Genomic DNA, 14,077 nt, shown 5'->3' on the forward strand with positions numbered 1-14,077 from the left:
TTTAATTTTCTTCCAACGAATTGCATAAAATCCAGGTGAGTCGGTTATTATTTCACATACAAGTGTTTACGGAAACCTTAAATAGTATACAGTTACAAGTACAAGCAAAAATAAACGAAATACAAACACGTCTTGCAGAAACGGATGGTACATTCTCGCAAACATCGTCACCGTGGATCTAGCTCAGTAACTGTGACATCATTTACAGATGAACCCTGAGGAATTTTCTTGGAATCGTATACCGTGTCTGGACCAAAATGACTAGCCATAAAAAACGACGGCTTTGAAGGTAGTGGCAAAGTTACGGTGGAGCTACTGAGCATTAGAAGAACTGCAGTCATTGTTGGTCTATTAGCAGCATTATCTTGAACACTCAACAAACCGATGTGAATGCATCTCAATATTTCGGCCAATGAACCCGTACCAGTCATCAAGACGGGATCTATCATATTTTCAGCACTTCCTTCGTGCCAGTTTCTCCATATCTGAGAAAAATATGCAAAATCTTTAGTTACATATAATTTAGTAACATAAATAAATTAGTTATTCTACATATCTATCTATGCTTACAAAAGTCAAGAGATTCTCGACATTCTCCCCATTCCTTATAGAAGTATTTTTCTGACCGCTGATGATTTCCAGAACTAAGACTCCGAAGCTAAACACATCCGATTTAACGGAGAACTCCCCATGCATTGCATATTCAGGTGACATATATCCACTGAGAAATGTAGGTTAAATATAGTAAACGGTTGTTCAAAATGAATTCTTGCAATGTCTTACTAGGGTTTTATGATGACAAGTATAAAAGTCTAAATGAACTTACTAGGTTCCGACAATCCTGTTTGTGTTCCCGAGGGTTTCACCTTGTCCGAATAATCTTGCCATGCCAAAATCTGCAATTTTAGGGTTCATCTCTCCATCTAAAAGTACATTGCTCGCTTTGAGATCACGGTGAATGATCCTGAGTCGTGAGTCTTCGTGCAAGTACACAAGTCCCCTTGCTATACCCCCTATAATCTTGTAGCGTGTATCCCAATCCAAATACGAACGTTTGATGGGGTCTAGTATTACATATCCAATAATCAAGAAATCGATCAGAATAACATTAATTAATTATCAAAGCTCAAAAAAAAAAGGCAGAGTTACCAAAGAGGAACTTGTTGAGGCTGGCATTCTCGACGAATTCATATATTAGAAGCCTCTCGGTTCCTTCTCTGGAGAAACCCAATAGTCTAACCAGATTCCTGTGCTGAAGCTTAGCCACTAGCAACACCTCGTTGTTGAATTCCAAATTGCCTTGCCCTGAATCTCTAGACAATCTTTTGACAGCTATTTGTTGACCATCTGGAAGTTTCCCCTGGAGTTAAAACAAGATATAATCAGTCAAATAAATTAAACCAAAACTGCAGGTAATCATTTGTGTCTTGTTCAAATATTCATCACTGTTTAAATATTACCGCATAAACAGCCCCAAATCCACCCTGCCCAAGCTTGTTTGCAAAGGCAAAATCATTGGTTGCGTCTCTAATTTTACCAAAATCGTATTGCAAGGAATCAACAGTACTGCTAATATCATCATTATCTTCTGATCCATCTAGCTAGGTAAAAAGAAAAGTAATCAATAATTGAAAAATTATAAAAAAAAAAAATACAAATGAATGAAAATTACATATCTTATAGAAAAAAAACAAATTTATTACCCTCGAAGGGGATTCTACGCGGCCTCCTCCGCTTCATTCTTTTTCTCACGCGGATTACAGCAAAAGCAGCCAGGATTAATAGACACACCACAATCGGAACAACAACGCTCACAGCAATTTTAATTGTTTTATCATCCGTTCCTGCAAGACTTGTATATATATATGATTAGTTTCTTGTTAATTGATTTATCAATATAATTATTATAACAATCAATCATTTTTACCTGCAGCAGGTGATGGGGGCGACTGCAGCAGTACGAGATGGAGTTCGAGAAGCCTGGTTTGATTGTAGAAGAGATAAGTCTCATACCGAATATAGCAGCTGGGAAACAGTATTCTCAATCCGCTTGCATCAAAATCATCCCTCAAGACTTGGGCTGCCTGGATCAAGCAAGAGCCGCAACCCGACGGGGATAAATCCGGAGTGCACTGCAGCATCCCGTAAAGTGTCGTAAAATCTGAAAAACTCCTAGACCCTACACCAACCTTCATGACAGGGTTGCCATAAACAGCTTGGAACTGAAGATCGTTCAGCAGCAACCTTGTCCGGTTCTCCCTAAACTGATTGACGGAACTCGATACTTCTGCAGTGTTACGCAGGATAAGTCCTGGATCAAAAGTCGGAGTTCGAAATATGGGCTCGTTTGAGTAGCGCAGCATACAAAATTCGTACCATATAACAGCCTGCCTCTGATTAGGGCACAGCTCTAATACCCCAACGGCGGCGTTGTGTACGCACGTGCGGCACTGGTCGAGGGTTCTGTCGGCTCTGCAGAGGACAATGGCGTTGGCTGTGTCTAGGTTCCGCCCAACGGAGGCGGAGGCGTTGTTGTAGATCAATACATTGTCGTCATGAATGTTTGAGGAGAGAGATGAGAGTAGGGTGTTGAGATTTGTGCTGTATGTGCTGTTAACTGTGTAGTTTCCGTTATTTAGACAAACGTAGTACGGATTTTGATCCTGGGCTCCGACAAAGCTGGATAAAAAGTTTATCAGAATCACGAGTACTACTACTACTAGTAGCTCCCTCCTCATAACTTGGATGATTCTCATTTCCAAAATTTTGTGATCAGAATAGATTCACATTATCTATATTATATTCTTGGTCACACAGTTTGAATCAGAAACCTCTACTTTTCTTCATAATTAGATTTATCCACCCAAAATAATTAAAAATATGATAAAATAAAATAGAGAGAGAGAAAAGACTTAGATGTCATATGTGTTTGATTAGTAGTCGAATTAGACATTACTCGATGAGGACAAACGAAGGAGCAGGCCGCGACGGTATACAGACTTCTTTCGTGGAAGTTTCGTTCAAGTTTTGGATCAAAGAAAATTCCAACTTTCTTATTTTCGTAAATAAGATATTAATTTTAGCCTATACTTAGATGTGGTCTCATTTTTCAGATAAATTCCTCATTTCATTCATCTTAATGTTGTCTAATATATCTATTTTACTATGCACCATAAAACATATAATATTTACTATAAGTATATCGACGAATAAGTAGCACTGTTTATTATTGTAAACAACTTCTTAGCAAGCATACATTACCACATTTTAAAAGTTTATAAGAATCAACCATTGGTAGTGAAATCACACCATTGACACATTTTTTTTCATCTCTAAAATTGACAAATCATCGGTTGCTACTTGCTAGTTTGTAGCAGTCGCATTGTTTCCTCGGCGCCAACGATGCATAATTATAGTACTATGAGATTTATATATGAAATAACGGAATTTTTCGGCATTAAATTTTGAGTGAAATTCTAAAATTTTGGGGAATAAAGTTTCTACTATTTAATAAAAAATTGAAATTGCCTCGTAGTTTGAAATATTAAAAAGATTCTTACAATTTTGGAGGTCATATAAAAACGTCGTCGTCTCGTGAATGGATGGCCCAAAAGAAAAGGAGGAAAGAAATGGGCCGGCCCAAAATAGGGAAGCCTGACATATATATATAAATAGAAACTAATTTATACATAATTTATAATTCCACCTATTATGCTTCAATACATTGACACTAGATATGTATCATGAGTTTCTATTGTTAGCAATTACCCCGTTTTTTTTTTTTTGGATTAAAAGATCAGTCTGCCATTTCATTGGTGTTGAGATTTGTGTTCTTGTTATTCTTGTTAGATGATGATTTCAAGAGATGTGATCAAGAATATCAGCAATGGTGCAATGGGGGAGGCATGTTTCATAAATCTGCTCGTATTGATCCAACTGCCCGGATAGAGATTGGCGCACTCGTTCATTCAGAATCTACTGTGGGTGCAAATGTCTCCATTGGGTCCGGAAGCATCGTCGGACCTTCTGTCACTATTGGTCAATCAACAACAACAGGGCCGTCATTTGTTAAGAAAATATGCTAAAACTGAATCTGGAAATGCAGGTCAGATTAGCGGCTAATAGCTGCGTCACAAAGAATATTACTGAAGCAGGGGATTATGGAGGCTTCCCTGCTGTAAGAATTTACTTCAATTTTCAAATTTATTTTTCTCGATCCATTTTAATCGACTTTCTTTACACAATTTATAGTATTATAAGTTTTTAAGGTTAGAAAACTTTCTTCATATTGTCAATGCAGATTCCTATTCATGAATGGCAAAAGCAAGTCGTTAGTGTACGCCAAACTTCAAAGGACTTTTGGTACCATAGAAAGATGAAATCTGCTGATAAGAGAAGTCGGTGATTCTTTTGTCAAAGCTGTACAGAATAAAGGTTACTCTCTTTGCTCTTTGCTGCCGTATTAGTTCCTCCACATTAGTTAGAACATCAGAATATAGATTTAATTTAGGAGGGAAAAACAAATTTTCAAACACAACCGACTAAATGATATTCTTGTTTATGAATGTTCTGCAGATTTATAGTCTATGATGCAGGTATATTACATTTTGATGCATCCTAACATTACACTCAACTGAAAAATAAACCCGAAGAATTTTTTTTTTTTTAATTTTGATTCTACCACTGTCTAATTGTAATTGTATCAACACCTCAATTTCTGATTTTTACTCTTGATGAATTTTGCTGCTCTTCATAATTTCCTCCTAAAACAGTACCATTGGTATTGACTTTCCCAATGCTGAATTGTTCATCGCACGCAATCTGGCGAAGCTTCGTCTTCCATTTGATAATCCGAAACACAACACCAGTTTTCAACCTAACGAAATCCAGATTTCCACCATTACCCCTCTGCCAAATTTCTTGATTGGCTCGGATCACTATCTGAGCAGAGTAGTATTTCATAAAACCCAGGTGAGTCAGTTATTATTTCCCTGATAAATTAGCCGTTACAAAGTTCATGCTCTCCCAAACTGTTTGTTAAAATTCCACAGAAGTTTTTACAGAAACCTGGAATACAATTGATCAACTGTGACCCCCAAAACAAATTCAATTGATTGGATGCGTATTAACTACATACCCTATGCATAATACTATATAATTACGTACGGTTACAAGTATGTAGAAAAACAAAACAAAATCGATGTAAAGCAAAAATAACCGAAATACAAACACGTCTTGCAGAAACGGATGACACCTTCTTGCATATATAGTCACCGTGGATGTAACTCAGTCACCGTGACATCATTTACAGATGAACCTTGACGAATGTTCTTGGAATCATATTCCACGTTTGGACCAAAATGACTGCCCATTAAAAACGCCGGCCTTGAAGGTAGTGGCAAAGTTACGGTGGAGCTATTGAGCATTAGAAGAACTTCAGTCATTGTTGGTCTATCAGCAGCATTTTCTTGAACACTCAACAAACCGATGTGAATGCATCTCAATATTTCGGCCAATGAACCCGTACCATTCATCAAGACTGGATCTATCATATTTTCAACACTTCCTTCCTGCCAGTTTCTCCATATCTGAGAAAAATATGCAAAATCTTTAGTTTCATATTCAAATTTAACAGTCATCGAAGTTATGATGCTACATATCCATACTTACAAAAGTCAAGAGGTACTCCACATTCCCCTCATTTTCGATACCAGTATTTTTCTGACCGCTGATGATTTCCAAGACTAGCACTCCGAAGCTAAACACATCCGATTTAACGGAGAACTGTCCATGCATTGCATATTCAGGTGACATATATCCACTGAGATAGGTAAATTATTGGAAATTGTTATTCTTATTCAAAAGTGAAATCTTTTAATGTCATAATGGGGTTTTAATACGAGTATAAATGACACTTACTAGGTTCCGACAATCCTTTTTGTGTTTCCTAGGGTTTCACCTTGCCCGAATAATCTTGCCATTCCGAAATCTGCAATTTTAGGGTTCATCTCTCCATCTAAAAGCACATTGCTGGCTTTGAGATCACGGTGAATGATCCTGAGTCGAGAATCTTCGTGCAAGTACACAAGTCCCCTTGCAATACCCCCTATGATCTTGTAGCGTGTATCCCAATCCAAATCCGAACGTTTGATCGGGTCTAGTATTACATATCCAATAATCAAGAAAGCGATCAGAATAACATTAATTAATTCATTATCAAAGCTCAAAAAAGAAAAAGCAAAGTTACCAAAGAGGAACTTGTCGAGGCTGGCATTCTCGACGAATTCATATATTAGAAGCCTCTCGGTTCCTTCTCTGGAGAAACCCAATAGTCTAACCAGATTCCTATGCTGAAGCTTAGCCACTATCAACACTTCGTTATTGAATTCCAAATTGCCTTGCCCTGAATCTCTAGACAATCTTTTGACAGCTATTTGTTGACCATTTGGAAGTTTCCCCTGAAGTTAAAACAAGATATAATCAATCGAATAAATTAAACCAAACCTGCATGTAATTAATTGTCTTTGTTCTAATATTCATCATTGCTCAATTACCGCATAAACAGCCCCGAATCCACCCTGCCCAAGCTCATTTTCAGGGGCAAAATCATTGGTTGCGTCTCTAATTTTACCAAAATCGTATTGCAGGGAATCAACAGTACTGCTAATATCATCTTTATCTTCTGATCCATCTAGCTAGGTAACAAAAAAGTAATCAATAATTGAAAAATACAATAAACCAAAATTATAGAAAAAAAACTAATTTATTACCCTCGAAGGGGATTCTATTCGGCCTCCTCCGCTTCATTCTTTTTCTCACGCAGATTACAGCAAAAGCAGCCAGGATTAATAGACACACCACAATCGGAACAACAACGCTCACAGCAATTTTAATTGTATTATCACCCGTTCCTGCAAGACTTGCATACATGATGATTAGTTGCTTGTTAATTAACTTATCAATATAATTATTCTAACAGTCAATCATTCTTACCTGCAGGAAGTGTTGGGGTGGGCTGCAAAAGTACGAGATGGAGTTCGAGAAGCCTGGTTTCATTGTAGAAGAGATAAGTCTCATAACGAATATAGCAGCTGGGTAACAGTATTCTCATTCCCCTTGCATCAAAACCATCACTCAAGCTTCGAGCTGCCTGGATCAAGCAAGATGCGCAATCCGACGGGGATAAATCCGGGGTGCACTGCACCAGCCCGTAAAGTGTTGTAGAATCTGAAAAACTCCTGGACCCTGCACCAACCTTCATTACAGTGTTGCCATAAACAGCTTGGAACTGAAGATCGTCCAGCAGCAGCCTTGTCCGATTCTCCCTTAACCGATCAATGCTACCGATCTCCGGGACATTCGCAACATTGCGCGTGATCCACCTTGGATCGAAAGCCGGGGTTCGGATAATGGACTCGTTTGAGAAGCGCAGCATACAGAAATCGTACCATATAATAGCCTGCCTTTGATTGGGGCACAGCTCTAATAACCTAACCGCAGCGCTTTGGACGCACGTGCGGCACTGGTCGAGGGTTCTGTCGGCTCTGCAGACGACAATGGCGTTGGCGGTACTGTCTGGGCTCTGCCCGAATGAGGCGTCGTTGTGGAATCCATCGTCGGTGATGTTTGAGGAGAGAGACGAGAGTAGGGTGTTGAGATTTGTGCTGTATGTGCTGTTAACTGTGTAGTTTCCGTTGTTCAGACAAGCGTAGGTAGTTAGGGACTGGGCTCCGACATAACTTGCTGAAAGGCTTATCAGAATCACGACTACTAATTGGATTCTCATTTCCATTTTTTGTGATCTTGTACATGAATAAATTGTCATAATAACTATAGTTGCTCACACAGTTTGACTAATTGATGCTGGCTCGAAAAAATAAAAAAAAAAAATATATATATATATATATATATGAAGAAGCGTGTACTTTTCTTGACTGACTTTAGCGACGAGGACAAAGGAAGGAGCAGGTCACAAGACTCACAACCATGGTTGTCAGAACCGACCGGACCGGGCGGTCCGAGCGCGACCCACCACATACCCGGTCTGGTACAACATCGAAAACCAGAGAAATGAAAACCGGAGTTATTGGACAAAAACGCCGGTTCGACCGGAAATGGAGGTTATAAATGGTCTGGATATCAAGATAAAAAAAGAAGAAAAAGGAGTTGAGTAGAGAGAGAATCGTAAAGGTGGAGAGAGAGAGATGAAGAAAGGTACATGTAATTAAAATAAGAAAAAGAAATGTAGGTGGATATTAAATAATTAAATAAATATATATTATTTAGTTAATTAAATAAAATTATTCTTTTTTTAACCAACTTCTTAGCAAACCAAGTTTTACCACATTTAAAAAGTTTATAAGAATCAAATCAACTATTGATACCGAAATCACACCATTGATACACTTTTTTCATCTCTAAAATTAATCAACTATGAGATTTATATATGAAATAGCGGAATTTCCACCGTTAAATTTGAGGTGAAATTCTAAATTTTGGAAAATAGTTTTCTAAGTATTTCTTGTAAGAAGATGCATAGTTAGGAGGACTTATAATTACCTAAATAATATAAGGAAATTTTTTTGTAATTTCACCGTACCTCAAAGCAATTGAAATATTAAAAAGATTCTTAAAATTTTGGAGGGAATGGGAGGATGTTGTAAATGAATGGCCCAAAAAGAAAAGGATGAACGAAATGGGACGGCCCAAAATAGGGAAGCCTGACATATATATATATATATAATAAATATAAAAAAAAATATAAATTAAAGAAATTAAAAAATTCAAATGGAGATTAGAGTGATTACGGCATGAAACCGAGAAAAGACAATCCAGGCGTTTCTGAAAGAAAACCAGCTGCTTTACTTTCTATAACGAAATCAACAAGGCTTCACATTTGCCATGGCTATACGCATTGCTAAATTAGCTTCCTATAACTTCATCAAACCCGATATCCGTACTACCTTCTTCTTCTCAAGACCCATATCTAACAATTTCACAACTCGACACCCAGGTGACTCAGTTATTATTTCACACTAGTCTAAATTAGTCGTTACTAATTTCTTGCTCTCAAACTGTTTGTGAAAATTCCGCTTACAAGTATTTCTATATAATTTATTATTCCCACCTATTATGCTTTAATACATTGACACTAGATATGAATCCTGAGTTTCTATTGTTTGCAATTACCCCGTTTTTTTTGTTTTGTTTGGATTAAAAGATCAGTCTGCCATTTCAATGGTGTTGAGATTTGTGTTCTTGTTATTCTTGTTAGATGATGATTTCAAGAGATGTGATCAAGAATATCAGCAATGGTGCAATGGGGGAGGCATGTTTCATAAATCTGCTCGTATTGATCCAACTGCCCGGATAGAGATTGGCGCACTCGTTCATTCAGAATCTACTGTGGGTGCAAATGTCTCCATTGGGTCCGGAAGCATCGTCGGACCTTCTGTCACTATTGGTCAATCAACAACAACAGGGTACAGCCATTTGTTTATCCTAGAAAAACCGCCCTTGGTTTTTGGCATTTACAAAAGAATATTTTCTCATTACTGCATTTTGACTCATGAACTCACGTTTCGGTACAAAGTTGTGTCGGAAACTCTTACATGAAACCCTTTTGAATCACTGTGATGATTTTCCTAAGCAGTTCTTTTTGGTCACTGGAGTTCCTTTGTTCATTTTTTGTGTGTTAATAGATTATTGTTTACTTTTTGACTGACCTTTTTTTTCCGACTAAACGAACATGTATTTCTCCAGTTACAAGGTTGTACTCAGTAATTGCACGATCGGTGATTTTTGTGTTATTCATCATGGGGTCTGCATTGGTCAAGATGGTAAGGCCCTTCCTCAAGCTGTTTGGGTTGGTGTTACTATCAATGTCTTGACTCTTGAGTTTCCATATATTATTACACCTTTTTCATTACATCGTCTTTTCTTACAAGCATGTATCATTGATTTTCTAACATTCAATCTAAGTGCAGTTCATATTGTCTTTCCTTGGTAGGTTTTGGATTTTTTGTTGATGAAAAGGGGTCTATGGTGAAGAAGCCTCAAGTTAGTTATCAATTACAATTTTCTATGATACCAGTCTTGAATTCTTGCCTTATGTATGGTTACAATTTTAAACGCTGAAGATGCAGTTAGTCGTGTAAAACAGGACATTTCTCGAATTTCCATTTCTTTTCCATTTTATCTTTTTTTTCTCTTTGCGTAAACTATTTGTTTATCTTTCTAGGCATTTTATTGTGAACTCTTCCTTCTTGGTCTACAGATCTTGAAAGCAAGGATAGGCAATCATGTGGAAATTGGTGCAAATACGTGCATAGACAGGGGCAGGTACTCTAACTAGTTATTTGCTGCTATCATTACAAATCTTAGAATGTGGGATGTTCCTAACTATTTGTTTGTATGGTGATCATTTAATATTTTTGTGCATGTAGTTGGCGAGATACAATAGTTGGGGATCATACCAAAATCGACAATTTAGTACAGGTGTGTGATTCTATTCTCTGGCAGTATCGTAATTATTCTTCATGTGCAGTCATTTTTTAAGTGCTTCACCTTGCAGATAGGTCACAATGTGGAGATTGGGAAAAGTTGTATGTTATGTGGACAAGTCGGGATTGCTGGTTCAGTGACGTATACTATCTTCTTTTACACTTTCTGTTTTTACACCTCCAACAACTTACATTTATTTATTAATATTTTTATTAATATTAATACTATCTGTTCATATTTCATAAGATCAAATCTCAGTTAAATTTCAAAACCTCTGAGAATCTGAGACATGTTTGTACACTTAATTCTTTCAGGATGGGAGATTATGTGGCATTAGGAGGAAGAGTTTCAATTCGTGATCATGTCTGCATAGCATCAAAGGTATAACTCTGCATAGCAACAATGTTCGAGATATCATTTTTAATGTCGTTTGAGTTCTTATTTCGGTAGTTGAATATTTAATTTTGCTTTCTTCCTGATCTGATAGTTTATTAATATTGTTTCTAGTTTTGGGTCGCAATCCAATTAAGACAATATGCTAAAACTGTTAATGGCTGTGGAAATGCAGGTCAGATTAGCGGCTAATAGCTGCGTCACAAAGAACATTACTGAAGCAGGGGATTATGGAGGCTTCCCTGCTGTAAGAATTTACTTAAATTCAATTTTATTTTTCTCAATCCATTTTAATCGACTTTCTCAACACAATTTATAGCATTATAAGTTTTTATGGTCAGAAAACTTTCTTTTTCTTTGTTTGCAGATTCCTATTCGTGAATGGCGAAAGCAAGTCGTTAGTGTACGCCAAACTTCAAAGGAATTTTGGTACCATAGAAAGATGAAATCTGACGATAAGAGAAGTCGTTGATTCTTTTGTCAAAGCTGTAAAGAATAAAGGTTACTCTCTTTGCTCTTTGCTGCCGTATTAGTTCCTTCACATTACTAAGAACATCAGAATATAGATTTAATTTAGGCGGGAAAGACAAATCTTGAAACACAACCGACCAAATGATATTCCCGTTTATGAATTTTCTGCAGGTATATTACATTTTGATGCATTCTAACATTACACTCAACTGAAAAACAAACCGAAGAAAGAAAGAATAATACAAAATTTGATTCTACGACGGTATAATTGTATGATTGTATCAACACTTCAATTTCTAATTTTTACTCTTGATGAATTTTGCTGCTGTGCATAATTTCCTCCTAAAACAGTACCATTGGTATTGACTTTCTCAATGCTGAATTGTTCATCGCAAACAATCTGGCGAAGCTTCGTCTTCCATTTGATAATCCGAAAAACGACACCAGTTTTAACCCTAACGAAATCCAGATTTCCACCATTACCCCTCTGCCAAATTTCTTGATTGGCTTGGATCACTATCTGTAGCAGAGTAGTATTCTTATGCCCCTGATAAAAACCCGGAGTCGAATTTCTCCCAACAACACCACCACCATCACCACCACCGTACAGTTCCATATTGATCCCACTGTAATAGATTCCCATACGCTTGTTTGGATTGAAGATTTCGAGGTTAAAGATTAAGGGCCTGTTTGGAACTGATATATTACTACGAGTAGAATGATTATTGGAATCTGGTGAAGGAAAGTGTGCGTCTGAAATTCTGAAAATCGGGCTTCTTGGGATTAGGCTTAGCCATGCAACGAAACCAGCCAAACTTAGAATAGTAACCACACAAAAGAACCAGCAGAAAAAATCAAGTTGGTTTTTGTCGATTTTCCGGCGAACCATTTTGGCTGTAACTGTTGAATTATCAGAGAAGAAGAATGGTTGTATTGATGGATTAAGGATGGAATCTGATAAGACAGAAGTCATATATATATGTGCATAGATGTGATTATTAATTATTAATGAGGATTAGGAGTGATTAAGCATTTGAAAAGTTTGGGACTTTAACAGGTAGAGAGAATATATATGTATGGTAATTAGTGTTGGATGTGGTTTATGTGTAGAAGGTGATCTGCCCTGACTAGGAAATCTATTCCTTTGTTAAACAAGGATTTATAAATTAATTATTTTACACCGCCTGCCTGAATGCCGAAAGCAGATTACGTTGTCCTTGAGTAGGGATCGAAAAAAAATATTATTTAAATGAGATTATTAGTTTATTGAATATTAATTTAGCAAAATATTTACTATTTGAATTCATTGAATTTCATGAACAAGAATTTTGTTTGTTTAGTATTAGTCATCTTAATCTTTGAAGTTTAGATCAATTCATTATTATTAAAACTTACATATTCCCCTATTTTACTAGCTGTAATATAATTGAATTTTTCTTTTTAAAAATATCTTTAAAAAAATGAATTTGAATAAATCCTACAAAGCATTATGGGATATTAGCTGAAGTGAACCGGACACCTCGTATCTTTGTAATTCGGCAACATCAAACCGTCCGGTCCAACTCGAACCGGACAATTAGCATGCACCTTATGGCGCTTGCTATCCCAACTCGATATTCTGAACCGACGCCACCGCTCGTCAGTCACCCTCAGGGCAGCGCCGCCCAATTGTCCGGCGATCGACGTCGTATTTTTCGGTTTCTGATAAAACGGGAACAACAACGGTGAGCCGACCACACTTTGGTCCTCGTCGTAATAAACGGTTAAATCCATGGAATCGTAGTGAATTCCAATGTTTTGGTTCGAATTACGCGCAGTGGCGTTGTAGATTATCCTGGCGTTGCAGTTATGGAGAATTCATGGAGGTCGGTGTGGGCGTAAACTCAGCCACAGGATGAAAGTGGTGAGGCCGATAAGGAAGAAGAGGGCTAAAAACACGGCGGTGCAGATGAGCTGTGATACTCTGGTGGTGAGACTTCCTTTCTCACGCGCCGTTTGGTGCCGCGTGGTGGGCTTGATTGATCAATTTGAATTGTAATATGGTTACTATCCGGTGACCTCATTTATCCTTTTCTCCCGCAATGCTGACGTGGAAAATTGAGATGAAATTGTTGCATATATGCTTTCTATAATTAATTGGTTAGCCATTGTACAAAGGAATATCTGCCGGAGAATGTTTGTGTTGGATGTTTTCGTCTATGGAAAGAAAGGAAGCTTATCTAATTAATATTAAAATACAGGGTAAATTACACTCACACTCCTTAGGTATGCTTAAATAACTTTATAGTGTAATTATCGATACCATAAGGACCTTAAAATTATTTAAGTATACCTCAGGGTGTGGGTGTAATTTACCCTAAAATATATAATAATAAAATATAATCACCAGTTAATTGTAATTGAAAAATATAAAATAATGAGATGATTTATTTACTGCATAATGGAAACTGTAAATAAATTTTGAATTACATTAAATAAGCAAAGCCCAAAATCTAAAGGCCCAAATAAGAAAAGGTATATGGGCTTGTTTTAAACTAGTCTGAACACAACAGGATTGCAATATTATCTATTAAAAAGAGGAGTAATATGTAATTAAATATTTCCAGAAAACACGGTAAGAACATGAAAAAGGGGAATAGTCCTGATTATATATTACCTGTAATTAATTCTACATTATTGCATTACTCTATATTTGTCAACCTCTAATTTA

General features: G+C 36.9%; 4 protein-coding genes across 6 annotated transcripts; 1 reads left to right on the top strand and 3 right to left on the bottom strand.

Annotated features, from left to right (window-relative positions):
• Window positions 1-20: 20 nt before the first annotated feature.
• LOC105968343 (cysteine-rich receptor-like protein kinase 10) lies at window positions 21-2,961 on the bottom strand. Its single transcript, XM_088827559.1, has 7 exons — window positions 1,928-2,961; window positions 1,704-1,844; window positions 1,461-1,597; window positions 1,150-1,360; window positions 827-1,064; window positions 571-721; window positions 21-485 (listed from the first exon to the last, which is right to left on the bottom strand). The coding sequence occupies exons 1-7, from the start codon at window positions 2,754-2,756 to the stop codon at window positions 168-170; spliced, it is 2,025 nt and encodes a 674-aa protein (XP_088683685.1). The 5' UTR covers window positions 2,757-2,961; the 3' UTR covers window positions 21-167.
• A 1,995-nt stretch (window positions 2,962-4,956) lies between these two features.
• Window positions 4,957-7,891, bottom strand: LOC105968342 (cysteine-rich receptor-like protein kinase 15). Of its 2 annotated transcripts, XM_088827556.1 has the most exons (7): window positions 6,994-7,891; window positions 6,771-6,911; window positions 6,555-6,691; window positions 6,248-6,458; window positions 5,920-6,157; window positions 5,671-5,821; window positions 4,957-5,588 (listed from the first exon to the last, which is right to left on the bottom strand). In XM_088827556.1, the coding sequence occupies exons 1-7, from the start codon at window positions 7,823-7,825 to the stop codon at window positions 5,271-5,273; spliced, it is 2,028 nt and encodes a 675-aa protein (XP_088683682.1). In that variant the 5' UTR covers window positions 7,826-7,891; the 3' UTR covers window positions 4,957-5,270. The 2 variants fall into 2 exon arrangements, with proteins under 2 accessions (XP_088683682.1, XP_088683681.1); XM_088827555.1 differs by having other exon boundaries at window positions 5,920-6,458.
• Window positions 7,892-8,762: 871 nt separating this feature from the next.
• Window positions 8,763-12,306, top strand: LOC105968610 (putative UDP-3-O-acylglucosamine N-acyltransferase 2, mitochondrial). Of its 2 annotated transcripts, XM_088811666.1 has the most exons (11): window positions 8,763-9,013; window positions 9,275-9,482; window positions 9,763-9,839; window positions 10,010-10,059; window positions 10,277-10,341; window positions 10,446-10,497; window positions 10,574-10,644; window positions 10,818-10,884; window positions 11,072-11,143; window positions 11,264-11,397; window positions 11,539-12,306. In XM_088811666.1, the coding sequence occupies exons 1-10, from the start codon at window positions 8,902-8,904 to the stop codon at window positions 11,366-11,368; spliced, it is 879 nt and encodes a 292-aa protein (XP_088667792.1). In that variant the 5' UTR covers window positions 8,763-8,901; the 3' UTR covers window positions 11,369-11,397; window positions 11,539-12,306. The 2 variants fall into 2 exon arrangements, with proteins under 2 accessions (XP_088667792.1, XP_012848696.2); XM_012993242.2 differs by having other exon boundaries at window positions 11,264-11,561.
• Window positions 12,307-12,817: 511 nt separating this feature from the next.
• On the bottom strand, window positions 12,818-13,389 carry LOC148766043 (Late embryogenesis abundant (LEA) hydroxyproline-rich glycoprotein family; the record flags this gene model as incomplete). Its single annotated transcript, XM_088812479.1, is given in 1 exon segment — window positions 12,818-13,389. A coding segment is annotated over 1 exon segment (525 nt), but the record flags the coding sequence as incomplete, so codon positions are not given.
• Between the last annotated feature and the right edge of the window lie 688 nt (window positions 13,390-14,077).

The sequence above is a fragment of the Erythranthe guttata genome, chromosome 13 (assembly GCF_056151865.1).
Source record: "Erythranthe guttata isolate IM_541 chromosome 13, IM_541, whole genome shotgun sequence".
Taxonomy (NCBI): Eukaryota; Viridiplantae; Streptophyta; class Magnoliopsida; order Lamiales; family Phrymaceae; genus Erythranthe; species Erythranthe guttata.

Bases quoted from the DNA above. Each gene is read 5' to 3' on its own strand.
- LOC105968343 (XM_088827559.1), bottom strand. From the start codon at position 2,756: ATGAGAATCATCCAAGTTATGAGGAGGGAGCTACTAGTAGTAGTAGTA. The intron at 1,361-1,460 runs GTAATATTTAAA...TTTTAACTCCAG, and splicing joins GATTTGGGGCTGTTTATGCG to GGGAAACTTCCAGATGGTCA. The intron at 722-826 runs GTAAGTTCATTT...TACATTTCTCAG, and splicing joins AACAGGATTGTCGGAACCTA to TGGATATATGTCACCTGAAT.
- LOC105968610 (XM_088811666.1), top strand. From the start codon at position 8,902: ATGGCTATACGCATTGCTAAATTAGCTTCCTATAACTTCATCAAACCC. The intron at 10,498-10,573 runs GTGTGTGATTCT...TTCACCTTGCAG, and splicing joins AAATCGACAATTTAGTACAG to ATAGGTCACAATGTGGAGAT. The intron at 10,885-11,071 runs GTATAACTCTGC...GTGGAAATGCAG, and splicing joins ATGTCTGCATAGCATCAAAG to GTCAGATTAGCGGCTAATAG.
- LOC105968342 (XM_088827555.1), bottom strand. From the start codon at position 7,825: ATGACAATTTATTCATGTACAAGATCACAAAAAATGGAAATGAGAATC. The intron at 6,692-6,770 runs GTAATAAATTAG...TTACCTAGCTAG, and splicing joins GAATAGAATCCCCTTCGAGG to ATGGATCAGAAGATAAAGAT. The intron at 5,589-5,670 runs GTAAGTATGGAT...TATTTTTCTCAG, and splicing joins TGGAGTACCTCTTGACTTTT to ATATGGAGAAACTGGCAGGA.